Raw genomic sequence first — 14,724 nt, 5'->3', positions numbered from 1 at the left:
GAAAGTGGAGATGCTGTTATGCCTTCCTTGTGATAACAAGTATAGGTCTCAAGATGCACCTTTGATATACCTCTGGCCTTTCCCGATGCCGCCATTCAGTCCATCTGGTGGATTGAAACCCTGCAGGCCGGAGCATGGTGTCCAGATACTGGAAATCCAGAAGTTAAAGCAGTCCTATGACACCTAATGACACCTCTTTCTTGGGTTGCATTTATTAGTCTGCACTTGCAGTAAACTAGGAAAACATCTAATTAACATCGTTCATGGTGAGACGGCAGCTCCAGCAAGAGCAACCCCTTCAGGTCAGAGGTTGTGGGGTATAAATGCCAAGGGTTTATGGAGTCCGTGGGACTTCAGTTTTATTGAAGTAACTGAGATGAAACTAACGGGTCCTTCAGTCGAAATGTTTGGAAGCCATTATTACAGGAACTACTTGAATCTTACCTTGGAACACTGGTCAGATATGTTATAACATTTTGGAACTCCTCCTCAGGGATATCAGTGAAGTTTGGATATTCAGGAAAGGTTATAATTGGACACCCGCCATCTCCTCGACCACCTGTAAGGAAAAATAATATTACAGAATTATCATCAATACAATTTTTAAAAACAAAGGAACTGACAAAGGAACTGAATCAGACTCTGCGGTTACACAGCACAATAGACCACCTCCGAACCCACCTTAACTGGAGTAGTAGGTACTTTATTGCTTTCTCACCTGTACACATCCATCTTCGTCCAGGACTTCCTTTCCCTTCCCTGTGCTTATCACTTCCATATCCCTAGCTCTATGTATTGGTAAGGGCTCAGATATCTTTTGCAGCTCTATACATTCTTGGAAATGTTTACACTGCAAGGTAATCATTAATCATATCAGTCCTGGGATAATGTTAATCTATAGATAGAAGTCCATCAATTTCTGCGGTTCCAATAATAAAGCTGGCTTTTAAACACCTAGCACATCACCAAATATTTCATCACCAACCATTACAACCCCTCCAAAAGGACTACAACCTTGTGGTTGGGTTTGGAGGTTTGTGTCAAGGCTTTATGTTTTGGTTCTTGGTAGGGTCACCCATGCCAAACAGGTCAAAGTGTAGAGGACAGACTAAGAGTGAACCCCTCCAGGTTCAGGGGTTCAGTTCAGGGCTAACAACCCTGACTGGTAAAAAAAATTGTTACGGAAACAGCAATGAAGAAACCTTCTACATCTGAGTGTGATGGTATTCCTGAGTATCCACCCAGGATAGGTATGATTGACAGTAGTGAAAACCGAGAGGAAGCTACTGAGATAATAAAGGAAGCCTTGAACACAGCCAGAGATGGATGACCTCCATTGCTGCCCCTAAACTCCAGTGGCATTATGGGCAATAAGTAACTGAGTAACCATTACAATCACCAAGCATTACAAATCATCAAATTTGACTATCAAGCCACAATCATTAGCACTGGCAATCAATCACAACTATTACAGTCATTTGCCCTGCCAGTGACCAATTATTGAAATTATCAGACCTAGCAATCAAACCCAACTATTACATCCATCAACTGTGCCAATCAATTGCCAATTACAATCACCAACCCTGATCACCAAACGTCCTCAGTCAAAACCAACCCTCACTAACCCTTAAAACCAGCAGTCCTCACTGACAAGTTTAGCCTTGACAATCAGCCACCAACACGTACAAATACCAATAACTCGATCCATTTGTCATGCCAGAGGAATAATTCCAATTCAGTTGCGTAAGACACAACCTTATCACCATAGTCAAAGCATTCTTAGGTATTGCTATTCACCCTGAATTTTCTTCATCTTATTTCACAGATAAGTGACAAAAATTGATCATTCTTGTTATGGCATACAGTACTCACTCCCAATGGCATTACCATTGGTGTCCCTTGCCAAGAAGACATTACTACTAGTAGCTTCTCACCAGGAGGACACTCCATTATATGATGAACTGCTCCAGGTATTTCTATCCCCTAACTGAGATATTCATGTCTCAACACTTCTATCTTTTTAAATTTGACAAAAGAACAACTTCCGTGTCCTATCACTTCTGTGCTCCCTGTATTGATCAGCATCTCCACACATGGTGCTGCTACTCTGCAAATGAACTTACACCAGTAAATGGCATGCTCCACTGTCTCGGCCCTATTTATGCACGTTTCCATGCAGCATCAATGTTCATCAACCCTCAGCCCTCTGACATCCTCTACAACTTGTCTTGTAAATATGGCAAATCTGGGCCAAATTTTGATTTCAAGTCATCTGGAATATTTTTTGGGCTTCATCACCTTGGTTGCACTTACAGAAGTCAACCTGTCATAAATAGTAAAATACTTTCAGTATAGATGAAGAATTCAAATAAACTAATGATTTCAAACAGGCAGTGACAGTTTATTCGCTGCTTGGATTAGAATTGCTCCCAGGAACTGCACCTGCATACAGAGAAATATAGATGGTTACCAAGGCGACCAAGGCAACCAAGGTATCCCTCAGTTGCCATGTAGATCTGAATTCAGGCCTACTAACCAGATACAAATGGTTTCCATTGCATAAAGTTAAAAATAGGCACACTCACTACAGTGATGGTAAGTGATTACTTTATTACTGAGAGAGGACTTATGCTAAACCTTTTTAGGTAGGACCAGTTTTCTTGAGTTTAGTAGCTGGGATCTGCTGACTTGCCAAACACAAAGAGTAATGAAGGGTGCATGACAAGAGTCTGTGCTTTCTTCACAATTCATACCCACTTCACAGCTTCCTTCTCCATTGCCTCAGTCCTCAGTACAGACATGAGAACAGAAATGGCTCCAATGTCATCCCTGTATCTATTAGTTTTCGTGTCTTAATTCAGCCAGTAGAGTTTGCAGCTTACCAAACACATGATCAGCGGAAATGTTCAGTAGACCCTGCTTTCAAAGAGTCTTACAGTGATACTCTATGCCAGGACGAGTGATGTTCCACAGAGGTCTGTGTTGGGACCGCTTCAGTTTACACGTCTGTCATTGAATGACAGAATTGATGGCTTTGTTGCAAAGTTTGCAGGCAATATGAAGATAGATGGAGGGACAAGTAGTTTTGAGGAAGTCGAGAGGCTACAGAAGGACTTAGACAAATTAGGAAAATGGGCAAAGAAGTGGCAGATAGAATACGGTGTCGGGAAATGTATGGTCATGAACTTTGGTAGAAGGGTTTCTATATGGACAAAAAATTCAAGAATCTGAGGCACAAAGGGACTTGGGAGTCCTTGTGCAGGATTCCCTGAAAGTTAATTTGCAGGTTGAGTCTGTGGTGAGAAAGGCAAATGTGATGTTAACATTCATTTCAAGAGGACTAGAATATAAAAGCAAGAATGTAATGTTGAGGCTTTATAAAGCACTGGTGAGGCTTCACTTCAAGTATTGTGAGCAGTTCTGAGTCCCTTATCTTAGAGAGGATGTGCTGACACTGGAGAGGGTTCAAAGGAGATTCACAAAAATGATTCCAGGATTGAATGGCTTGTCATATGAAGAGCATTTAATGGCTCTGGGCCTGGATTCACTAGAGTTTAGAAGACTAAGGGGTGACCTAATTGAAACCTATTGAATGGTGAAAAGCCTTGATAGAATGGATCTGGGAAGTATGATTTCTATGGTGTGGAGTCTAGGACCAGAGGACGCGGCCTCAGAATAGAGGGATGTCCTTTTAGAACAGAGATGGCGGGCGGGAATTTCTTTAGCCAGAGAGTGGTGAATTTGTGGAATTAATTGCCACAGGCAGCCGTGGAGACCAAGCCTTTATGTATATTTAAGGTAAAGGTTGATAGATTCTTGATTGGTTAGGGCATGAAGGGATATGGAGAGAAGACAGGAGATTAGGGCTCAGAGGAATAACGGATTAGCCATGGTGAAATGGTGGCGCAGACTCGATGGGCCAAATGGCCTAATTCTGCTCCTGTATATTATGGTCTTACAGACCTCAGCCCAGATGGTCCATGATGACCAAGATGCTAGTCCCATTTTCCAGTGTTTGTCCCTTATGCCTCTAATTCATTCCTATCCTATCCACCTACCTGTCCGTGTACTTTCCTAAGCCACTTCCTCTTTCCATATACGGACCACCCTCTGGATGGAAAAGTTATCCCTTAAGTCTCTGTTAAATCTTTTCCCTCTCACCTTAAAGCTATGCTCTATAGTTCTTGACTTCCCAATCCTGGGATGAAGTGTGTGCATTCATCCCCTCTATACTCATGATTTCATACACCTCTGTAGATCACCCCTCATTAGACTGTAAGACCACAAGACGTAGGAGCAAATTAGGTCATTCAGCCCATCGAGTCCACTCTGTCATTCCATCATGGCTGACATACTATCCCTCTTAATCCCATTCCCCTGACTTCTCCCCATAACCTTTGACACCCTGACTAAGCAGGAACTTATCAACTTCAGCTTTAAATTTACTCAATAACTTGGTCTCCATGGCTGTCTGTTCCAATGAGTTTCACAGATTCACCACCCACTGGCTAAGGAAATTCCTCCTCATCTCTGTTCTAGTTGGACATCCCTCTATTCCGAGGCTGTGCCCTCTGGTCCAGACTCACTCATACAGGAAATATCCTCTCCCTGTCAGTGGCATCTAGCCCTTTCTATATTCAATAGGTTTCAATGAGATCCCCCCACCCCCACCAAACCTTCTAAACTCCAGTGAGTACAGGCCCAGAGCCAATCAAACATTCCTCAAACAGTTTGTTAACCCTTTCATTCCTGGAATCATTCTTGTGAACCTGTTCTCGACCCTTTCCAATGCTAGCACATCTTTTCTTAGATAAGGGGCCCAAAACTGCTTACAACACTGCGGATTGACCAATGCTTTATAAAGCCTCAGCATGGCACACTTGCTCTTATATTCTAGTTCTCTCGAAATGAATACTAACATTCTCCTATAATCCAATGAAAAGCATCCCAGCCTACTCAACCTCCTTCCATAAATCAGTTGCTTGAGTCCCAGCAACATCCTCATAGATCTCCTCTGCTTTCTTTCTAGTTCATTTCCTATAGCAGTGTGATTAAAACTGAACACAATATTGCAAATGCAGTCTCATTAACATCTTGTATAACTACAGTGTAACAGCTGTATTTAGGCAAATGCCATAGGGCAACCAACACTGCCGCTGAGGCTAGGAGCATTGGTGGACCATTCCCTTCCTGGAGGTCATTTTGAGGTCAGAACGGAAGATTTTGAATGAACTTATTTCTGGCACTACTTTACACATGCAATGTTGGAGCATGGAGGCTGGTGTACAGGCACCGTGCTGTGAAACGACAATACCTTGTTTTATTCTTTCAAAAGAAGGGGGTTTCAGAAGCTGAGCATTTAAGTGCCCATCCCTACCTACCCTTGAGAAGGTGATGGAGAGCCACCTTCTTGAAGCACCACACTCCACAACGCTTTCAGGGAGAGAGTTCCAGGATGTGGACCCAGTGAGGGTGAAGGATCAGCAGCATGTTACCAAGGCAGAATTTTGTGTGGCTTGGAGGGCAGCTTCCGGTTGGTGTTGTTCCCATATTTTTACCATCCTTGTCATAGCTGGTCGAAATCATGGGCTTGGAAGGTGCTAAGGAATCTTGGTGAGTACTACAGTACATCGTACATGAACTGCTGTACTGGGTGGGGGGGGGGGGGTGAGTGAACTGTAGGGTGCCTAGCAAGCTGGCTGCTGTGTCCTGCATGGTGTTGAGCTGCTTGAGTGAGTTTGAAACAACACCACCCAGGCAAGGAGAGAGGACTGCATTACAGTTCTGAATTCAGCATTGCAAATAAAGGTCAAGTTTGGGGGAGTTAGGAAATGAGTTACTCACTGCAGGATTCCAAGCTTCTGACATTTGCATGTAACAACATTGTATATATGACTACTCTAGTTCAGTTTCTGGTCAATGGTAACCCCCAGGATAACAATAGTGGGGGATTCAGTGGTGGTAATTTCAGGGGGTAATAGCTGGATTTCCTCTTGTAGGGTATTGATATTGCCCGGTACAAATGTTACTTGATGCCCATCAGCACAGGTTTGGATATTGTCCAGGCCTTGCTGCATTTATGCGTAGACTGCTTCGTTATCTGACAAGTCATAAATAGTGCAGGACACGATGCGATCGTCAGTGATTGAAGGGGGGGGGCCATTGATGAAGCCGTTGAGGGTGGTTGGGTTTAGAACATTTTCCATAGGTTTCTTTCCACAACCCAAAGACATGAGGATTTATACGCAAATTGGCCATGGTAAACTGCCTTTAGTGTCTATACAAGTGATAGAATTTGGAGGGAGTTGGTGGGAACTTGGGGAGAAAATTGGGAGAAATGTAAGATTAGAGTGAAAAGAGTGCATGGACTCTGTGGACCCACGAAGCCAGAGCAGAGGTGTTATCAGGAATCAATGATGAATGGCAGTCTTGCCAATTATATCTATATCCTGTGAATGGATCAATAAAAAGTTCATGCACTCAAGCCTACCGATGAACATGTGGGGAGCAATGCCACAAAGAGCCTGACACAATTAACAACTAAACTAGCAGCAAAGTTCTTCAGTCAGTCATCTGTTGAAAAAACAAAATGGCATACAAAAAAATCCTCCTTTGGTCACTGGGGAGAAAGATCACCTCATATCTGTCCCAAATATTTATTTTTGTCTCCTCCAATTCTACATGCCAGCCCTTGGCAAATTGGATCCAAAAGTATACTGCTCCACATATCACCACCTGTTCCCACTTCTCCATTCCCTCTGATCTCACTTTACTTGCCCAGCATCCAATATTCATTCACCATCTGTAATTACCAAATCTAACCCTCTACCTGACTACTGTATTGTCTTAGGCCAATCCAAGGTCTTTGCAACCATCTCTCTCTACTCAGAGCTTCTCACTCATATCTCTCCCACAAATAAAAGTATCATTGACCCTCCTTGCCTGAGTCCACTTGTAAATAAAATCTTCAGGTAAGTACTTTATTGTCTTCATGGCCTCATTCCTCCCTGTCTCTATAATCTTCTGCAGCCCAACTACCTTTCAGGATCACCGCATGGAATCATTCTGGACTCTTGACTGTTTCTCCAAATATTTTATTACATCCTCAGTGCCAAGTTTTGTTCGATAACTCCACTGGCAAAAGATTATGTTTTCAGGACATTAGAGGCAATCCATACATAAATTGAACCCTTTTAAATAGCACAAAGCAATAGCTTTACCTTATGACTTTCTGAAAAACAACTTTGTGCATGAAGGTAAGGGGAATTGTTTCATCTCTGTTGTTCACAACTGATTTCTATGCTGTTAACCTCTGTTCAATGGTATTTGAAAACTCCAGTGAACGACTACCCTAGTCAAATTTAATTAATCCCCCATATGATCATTAGGACTTTAGGTCACAGACCTCCTTAGAAGGGAGAGACAGCGACAAATTGATTGTAGTTCTTGGTATCCAGAGCAACAGAAAATCTGTTGAAGGAACTCAGTGAGTCAAGCAGCATCTTTGAGGAGGAATACTTGTCAATGTCTCAGGTGGAGATCCTGCATCAAGACTAGGTGGAAAGGGAAGATAGCTGATAAAAAGAGGAGAGACAGAATGATGAGACAGGGGCAAATGATGAACCATGGAAGGGTGAAAGATAACAGGCAGATGGAGCCAGGTAGGGCAGGGCAGGACGGGATTTGGGAGACAGGTAAAGCCAGGTTGCCTCATGAAGGGCAGGGTGAAGATGGGGTCATCTGCTGGAAGGGTGAAAAACAGGAACACAGAGGCTATCAATGCTGGAATCAGATAAGAGGGGAAGTTGATGATGGGAACCAATAGGGGAGAAGTGAAGAGCAAATAGAACCAGAATCAGATGGGGAGAGGAGGAGCTGGAGAGTTTAATATTGCCATGTGTGGGTAGCAGGCGGAGGGAACTAGGAGGGACGGGAGTCGAAAATGGGTGGTGGGGTAATGGAGGGAGTATATGGGAGAGGGGTCAAAAATGGAACAACCAGAGAAAGAATGGGGGTAAAATTCCAGAGATGAAGGTTATAAAATTCATTCTGATTGGGTTGTAGACTATATAGATTAAAAAATGAAGAATGATTCCCCTAGTTTGCATTAGGTCTCACCCTGGCAGTGGAGAAGACCAAGGATGGTGAAATCAAAAAAAGCAAAGATCAGCATGGGAATGGGCAGGGGCAATGAAAGGGTCATCATCCAGTACCCTGGGGTGGCCATTGTGGATTAGCTTCCTTAATCTCTCCTTAAAACACTTCCCTGGAATCTCCCAGTGGCCACACATTTTAATTCCACATCCCATTCTCATTCTGATATGTCTATCCACGGCCTCCTCAACTGTAAAGATGAAGCCACACTCAAGTTGGAAGAACAACACCTTATATTCCGTCTGGGTAGTCTCCAACCTGATGGCATGAACATTGACTTCTCAAACTTCCACTAATGCCCCACCTCCCCATCGTACCCCATCCGTTATTTATTTATATACACACACATTCTTTTTCTCTCTCTCCTTTTTCTCCCTCTGTCCCCCTCACTATACCCCTTGCCCATCTTCTGGATCCCCCCCCTTTCTTTCTCCCTGGGCCTCCTGTCCCATGATCCTCTCATATCCCTTTTGCCAATCACCTGTCCAGCTCTTGGCTCCATCCCTCCCCCTCCTGTCTTCTCCTATCATTTTGGATCTCCCTCTCCCCCTCCCACTTCAAATCTCTTACTAGCTCTTCTTTCAGTTAGTCCTGACGAAGGGTCTCGGCCCGAAACGTCGACTGTACCTCTTCCTAGAGATGCTGCCTGGCCTGCTGCGTTTACCAGCAACTTTGATGTGTGTTCCCTGGAATCATCTTTGTTATTTGCTTCTTCGTGTCAAGAACAAGAATGCTCAACCTTTGGTCATGACTGGCATTGTTTAGTTTCAGGATCTGAAGGGAAATGAAGGATTTGATAGCTAAAGAGCCTGAAGGATTAATGTTATAACTCCAGGTTAACTCCTCACAGCCCACGTAGGACTTACTACAGGCAAACGGGTGGGGTTACGTTCTTTAGTTGAATTTGTTCCTGCAGATGTCATCATATAACCAATCAATCTTCAATTGTTCCCTATCCAATTAAACCCTATATCCACCATTTCATCTTTAGTGTTAATATAATTAATGTATTACATTGTTCAAAAAAGTAATAAAAAGCTTTGTTTATTGACAATATGATTTTTCTTTTGGCTTGTTCAGGGCAGTATCCAGGAAATTAGTCCAGAATTCACAGAAACTCAGGAATAATCTGGAAGGATTAGGGAAGGGTCTCCTGAGTGTTATGCTCTTTCTTTATGTTCTACACCCTTTTGAAATCATCTGCTGTCCTCAAGAAGCAGCAGGTACATGGGCAACCAAATGACATGCAAATTAGGGCTCTAAGCACTTTGCATAAAATTTGAGTTGAAGCCTTATTTCCACAGAGAACATACCAATTTGATGCAAATGTGGGCCATGTCCCCTCAAACCTGCTCTGCTATTAAAGTGTCTAATTTCAACTGCATATTATCCCTTCCAGCTGTAACCTTCCATCACCTTGCTTAGCAAGCTTCTGTTTAAAATATCCTGACCTTGCCTCCACCACCTTTTGAGGAAGAGTGTTCCAATCCACTGTAGGAAAAATATTACTCTTTTCTTTGATTTAAATTAACTGTCCCTTCTTTTAAAACCATCACCCCTAATTTCTAGATTCTTCTACAAGATAAGCATTATCTCCACATTGGTTCTGTCAAGAACCTTCAGGATGCTACTGTATATGCTTCTGTCAAATCACTTCCCACTTTTTAAACTACAGCACATAACACTCTGGCCTGTCCACTTTTCCTCATCAGACAACCTGCATAATGCAAATATTAGTCTATATTATTCAGGGTATTCCAGAAACAGTCTCAAATCAATTCCCAATGTAGCTGAACTATAACCTCCCTACTATTGTATTCAACGCCCACAGCAGTAAATCACAACATCCTGTCAGGTCACCCAATTACGTGTTTTGGCTGCATGTTAGCCTTTTGTCAATCTTGCAGGAGGACATCCAGATCTCTTTGTATCAGAATGTAAAGAAAATATGGAAATAGCTGGTGAATATCCTGAATACAGGGTGCTAAGTTAATTTGGCTGATTAATTATTCAATTGACCAAAAATGCAATATTATTTATGCACCCATCACAAAGGCTGTGCCAGGTCTTTCTTATCCACAGTTGGACTTCAGCCTTCTTAATATACTGGAAGGTTCCAAGGCACTTCACGAGAGCATCATCAAAGAACCTTTATGCTGACAGTGAACTGGAGTAGGAAGTAACAATCTCCACCAGTCAAACTCTTCAGATTCCTCAACTGCTCAAAAGAATACAGGGTCAGTAACACTTACTGCCGCTGCCATTGCTACTGTGCGATCAAGAGTCTCCAGAGGGGAAGGCCCCAAATCCTCGCCTTTGCCTATTGCCTGTTGCCAGGGCCGGGGTCGAAGCACTCGGCAGAGATGGTGCTCGGTGCTCGGAGTCAGAGGGCTGATCGGAGACTCAAAGTTTTCGGATGGACTCAAGAGTCAACTGTGGTTAGGTGCTTCCAGGATGCTGCATCGGCAAGTTTGTGGCACTGGAAGCTCATGGCAGGAAGAGAGTTTCTCTTCCTTCTACCATCTGCGTGAGATGATGGGACTTCCGAGAGACTTCGAGACTTTTTTTTTTAACCATCCCCATGGTCTGTTCTTTATCAAATTACGGTATTGCTTTGCACTGTTGTAACTATATGTTATAATTACATTGTTTTTGTCAGTTTTTTTAGTCTTGGTTTGTCTTGTGTTTCTGTGATATCATTCTGGAGGAATGTTATATCATTTCTTGATGCATGCATTACTAAATGACAATAAAAGAGGACTGTGCATCCTCATAACCTAATCTAATCTAATCTAACCTTCCTGATGCATATCCCTTGAATGGTGCACAACATAATTATGTTTCTGAGTGAAGGAAAAGGAATTTTGAAAAGTACCTGCCCCTTTGAAGTTCTTTTCAATATACCAAATGTAAAACTGAGAGAACTGTGTTCATTAAAGTGTGTTTAAATCAAAGAGAATAACAGAGATGATACATATTGTTAATAACTACTTTCTAAATTTGCTGTTGCTCATAGTTCAAAGACTTTTGAAGTGACTCTTTCAGATCAATAGTAATACATCCATCAGCCACTTATAGACCAGCCTGCTGGGTCATTATAGTTTATCAGTGACTTGAGAAGATTAAGTTGTCTACTTAGGTTAAGCAGCGGAAAATCTGGCAATTCTATCTCCCCGCCAGAAGTTCCCAATAGGTGCTACATCAGGCTGCTTCTTGGTAGAGCCATAATCACTTGACCAATACTGCAGCATTTACCTGTCCAAGCAACCAAGCTCTCCAGAAGCATCAGAGTGATCAACTCACTCAAGGATAAGTGTTGTCATCTTTCCACTTAAAGATGCAACTTACTAGAACTACAATTACAGATATACATAGATACTGTATCTAAGTATAAATGTGATTATAGGAAAAGGTTGGCCTGACTAGGTCTTTATTCTATAGAACCTAGGAGAAGGAAGGGTTTTCTTCAACCTTACAAGTGTTTAAAATTGTGAGAGGTGTTGATAAACTGGATGGTGGTAGTCTTTTTCCCAATGTAGGTGTTATGGTTTGTTACTTCAAAACATTAAATTAATTCAAAGAAGACACCAGAGTCTAGGGATACAGGTCTAATTCGAGTTTACTTTAAGCGAGGCACACGTGTATCACATCGTAGCATAATGACATATGCAATTCACGTATTTTTACATATAACCTGTAATGAATTACTTAAATGAAGAAGAATGTTTAAGAAATATATATATATATATACACACACACACACACACATATATATATATATACACACACACATAGAAAATTACTAAAATGTAATTGAAATATTAAATCCGTATAGGAGGTAGGTAGGACTACAACTAGGGGGCAAAGGTTAAGGGTGAGAGAGGAAAGATTTAAAAGGACCTGAGGGGCAAGTTTTCCATGCTGTGGGTGGTGAGCATATAGAAAGAGCTGCCAGAGGCAGTACAGTAGTATCATTTAGGAAGCACTAGGATGGGCACACAGAGGAGGCTGGATTTAGCGACACATGGCCAAAAGCAGGAAACTGGGCACCATGGTCAGCATAGACTGGTTGGGCCTGTATTTGTTTCGTATTGCTCAATATTTCTATAACTTAATAACAGACATGCAACCAGTTCATGAAATATGAAGAGACTGACATGAAAACCACTATAACACAACTTGATATGCAATCCTTCACAAATTGTCTCCACTAATAATACAGGCAGATTACATAACAGTTAAATCAAGCACCTTTCATCTGCTGCATTTTAATGTTGTATCATTCATTTCGCTTCTGCAAGAATGTAGCTTCTAAACCAAAAACAGATATTTCCTCTTTATTTGGTTTTTCTGTTCCTTTCTCTCAAGTAATCACTCTTTAAGTAAATCTCTGCTTTATGCAGACTAACAATACAGAGAAATTCCCACTTCCATTCATAATATCTGAATTTTGAAAGTCAATGTCCTATTGAAATGCTATAATATTTACAAATCATGCTTTTCCCATCTTGGAACAGAAAAAGGATCCAGAGCTTTAGTTTAGTTCCACATATCCTGACAGGACAAAGACTTTATGAGGAAGTGATGTTGTGTGCTCAAGGGCCCTTACCTGATCGAAAGGCAAATTGTTTGGCCAGCTGTTCAGTGATGTCAGCAGCATATAAAGGACTGTCCTGATGCATGATCTCATCTGCAAAAGAACACAAGGAGTGTTTTATTTAGCTTCCTCCTAAATGAATCATCACGAGCTGCCGCACATATGTACATGACAGTTCACTCCACTCACTGGGCAAAGAAGCTACACTTCATTGCCTGCAAAGCACTGGAGACACCCAGTAGAACGGGAGGGAAATAGACAGCTGAAGTTTTTAGTGGAGACCCTTCATCTCGACTGTGTTGTGTGTTGCTGCAGATTCCAGCATCTGCAATCACTTATGTCTTCACTCAGTTTCCTATTTAACTTCTAAGTGACTCTCTCATGTTAATGACTTCTAATTTTGTTCCTCTCCATACAGTAAACACTGCATGCATGCTATCTAACAAAACACTTTCTTTGAAATATTATACTGATCATATTGCAGATGACCTTAAAAAAAATAAAATTGACCCAGTTTGGTAAACTGGTTCATCACATGTACCAAGGTACAATGAAAAACTTGCCTTGCATACCGTTCATATGGATCAATTCATTACAAAACTGCATTAAGGTAGCAGAAGCTAAAACAATAACAGAGTACAGAATAAAGTATTATGGTTACAGAATAAGTGCAGTGTAAGCAGGCAAACAGGTGCAAGGTTATAATGAGATAGATTATGAGGTCAAGAGCCCATCTTATTGTACAAGGAACCATTCAGTAGTCTTATAAGGGTGGGATAAAAGCTGTCCTTGAGGCCAGTGCTATACGCTTTCAAGCTTTTGTATCTCCTGTCCGATGGCTGGGGAGAGACAAGAGACTCCCTGGACTTTGACTCTCAAAGACTCAAAGAATAAAGTTTGATCGAGGAACAACTGCACAGGCACATGGACGTCAGCGAGTTAGACTGACGGGAAGAGTATAAAAAGAAGACAGCTTTATAAAGCAGACATTCAGAGAAGCAGGCGACGCAGTAGAGAGAGACAGAGTAGGAAGGCTATGGCTCAATGGGGCTTTGGCAATAATGGGTCAAGGCGAGGTAGGTTACCTCTGAAGAACAGAAACAGGAAGTATGGATGTGAGGCCGGTGTTCTGGCTGTCAGATGTGGGAAGTCTGGGAGACCCCCAGCCTCCTGGAAGGCCACATCTGCGCCAGATGCATCGAGCTGCAGCTCCTTAGGGACCGTGTAAGGGAACTGGAGATACAGCTCGATGACCTTCGTCTGGTCAGGGAGAGTGAGGAGGTGATAGAGAGGAGCTACAGGCAAGTAGTCACACCAGGGCCTCAAGAGACAGATAAGTGTGTAACAGCCAGGAGAGGGAAGGGCAAGAGTCAGATACTAGAGACTACCCCTGTGGCTGACCCCCTTAACAATAAGGACTCCTGTATGAGTGCTGTTGGGGGGGGGACTGCCTACCTGAGGGAAGCAACAGTGGTCGCGCCTCTGGCACAGAATCTGGCCCTGTGGCTCAGAAGGGTAGGGAAAGGAAGAGGATGGCAGTAGTGATAGGGAACTCTATAGTTAGGGGGTCAGACAGGCGATTCTGTGGATGCAGGAAAGAAACACGGATGGTAGTTTGCCTCCCAGGTGTAGGGTCCAGAATGTTTCTGATCACGTCCACGATATCTTGAAGTGGGAAGGTGAACAGCCAGAGGTCGTAGTACATATTGGTACCAACGACATAGGTAAGAAAAGGGACAAGGTCCTGAAACAGACTACAGGGAGTTAGGAAGGAAGTTGAGAAGCAGGACCTCAAAGGTAGTAACCTCGGGATTACTGCTTGTGCCACGCAACAGTGAGTATAGGAATAGAGTGAGGTGGAGGATGAATGCGTGGCTGAGGTATTGGAGCAGGGGGCAGGGATTCAGATTGCTGGATCATTGGGATGTCTTTTGGGGCAGGCGTGACCTGTACAAAAAGGATGGGTTGCACTT

General features: G+C 42.6%; 1 protein-coding gene across 9 annotated transcripts in view; it reads right to left on the bottom strand.

The window, feature by feature from the left end:
- Window positions 1-14,724, bottom strand: part of mcf2la (mcf.2 cell line derived transforming sequence-like a) — a 307,378-nt gene that overhangs the window by 178,850 nt on the left and 113,804 nt on the right. For all 9 annotated transcript variants that reach the window (XM_063051229.1, XM_063051230.1, XM_063051232.1 and 6 more), the window contains 2 exons: window positions 12,764-12,844; window positions 445-559 (listed from right to left, as the gene is read on the bottom strand). In XM_063051229.1, the coding sequence (XP_062907299.1) occupies window positions 445-559; window positions 12,764-12,836 (188 nt within the window). In that variant the 5' untranslated portion in view covers window positions 12,837-12,844. The remainder of the gene's footprint in view (window positions 1-444; window positions 560-12,763; window positions 12,845-14,724) is intronic.

This window comes from Mobula hypostoma, chromosome 6 (genome assembly GCF_963921235.1).
Source record: "Mobula hypostoma chromosome 6, sMobHyp1.1, whole genome shotgun sequence".
Taxonomy (NCBI): domain Eukaryota; kingdom Metazoa; phylum Chordata; class Chondrichthyes; order Myliobatiformes; family Myliobatidae; genus Mobula; species Mobula hypostoma.
The sequence above is the reverse complement of the archived record's forward strand: the minus strand, read 5'-3'. Positions and strand labels throughout refer to the sequence as shown.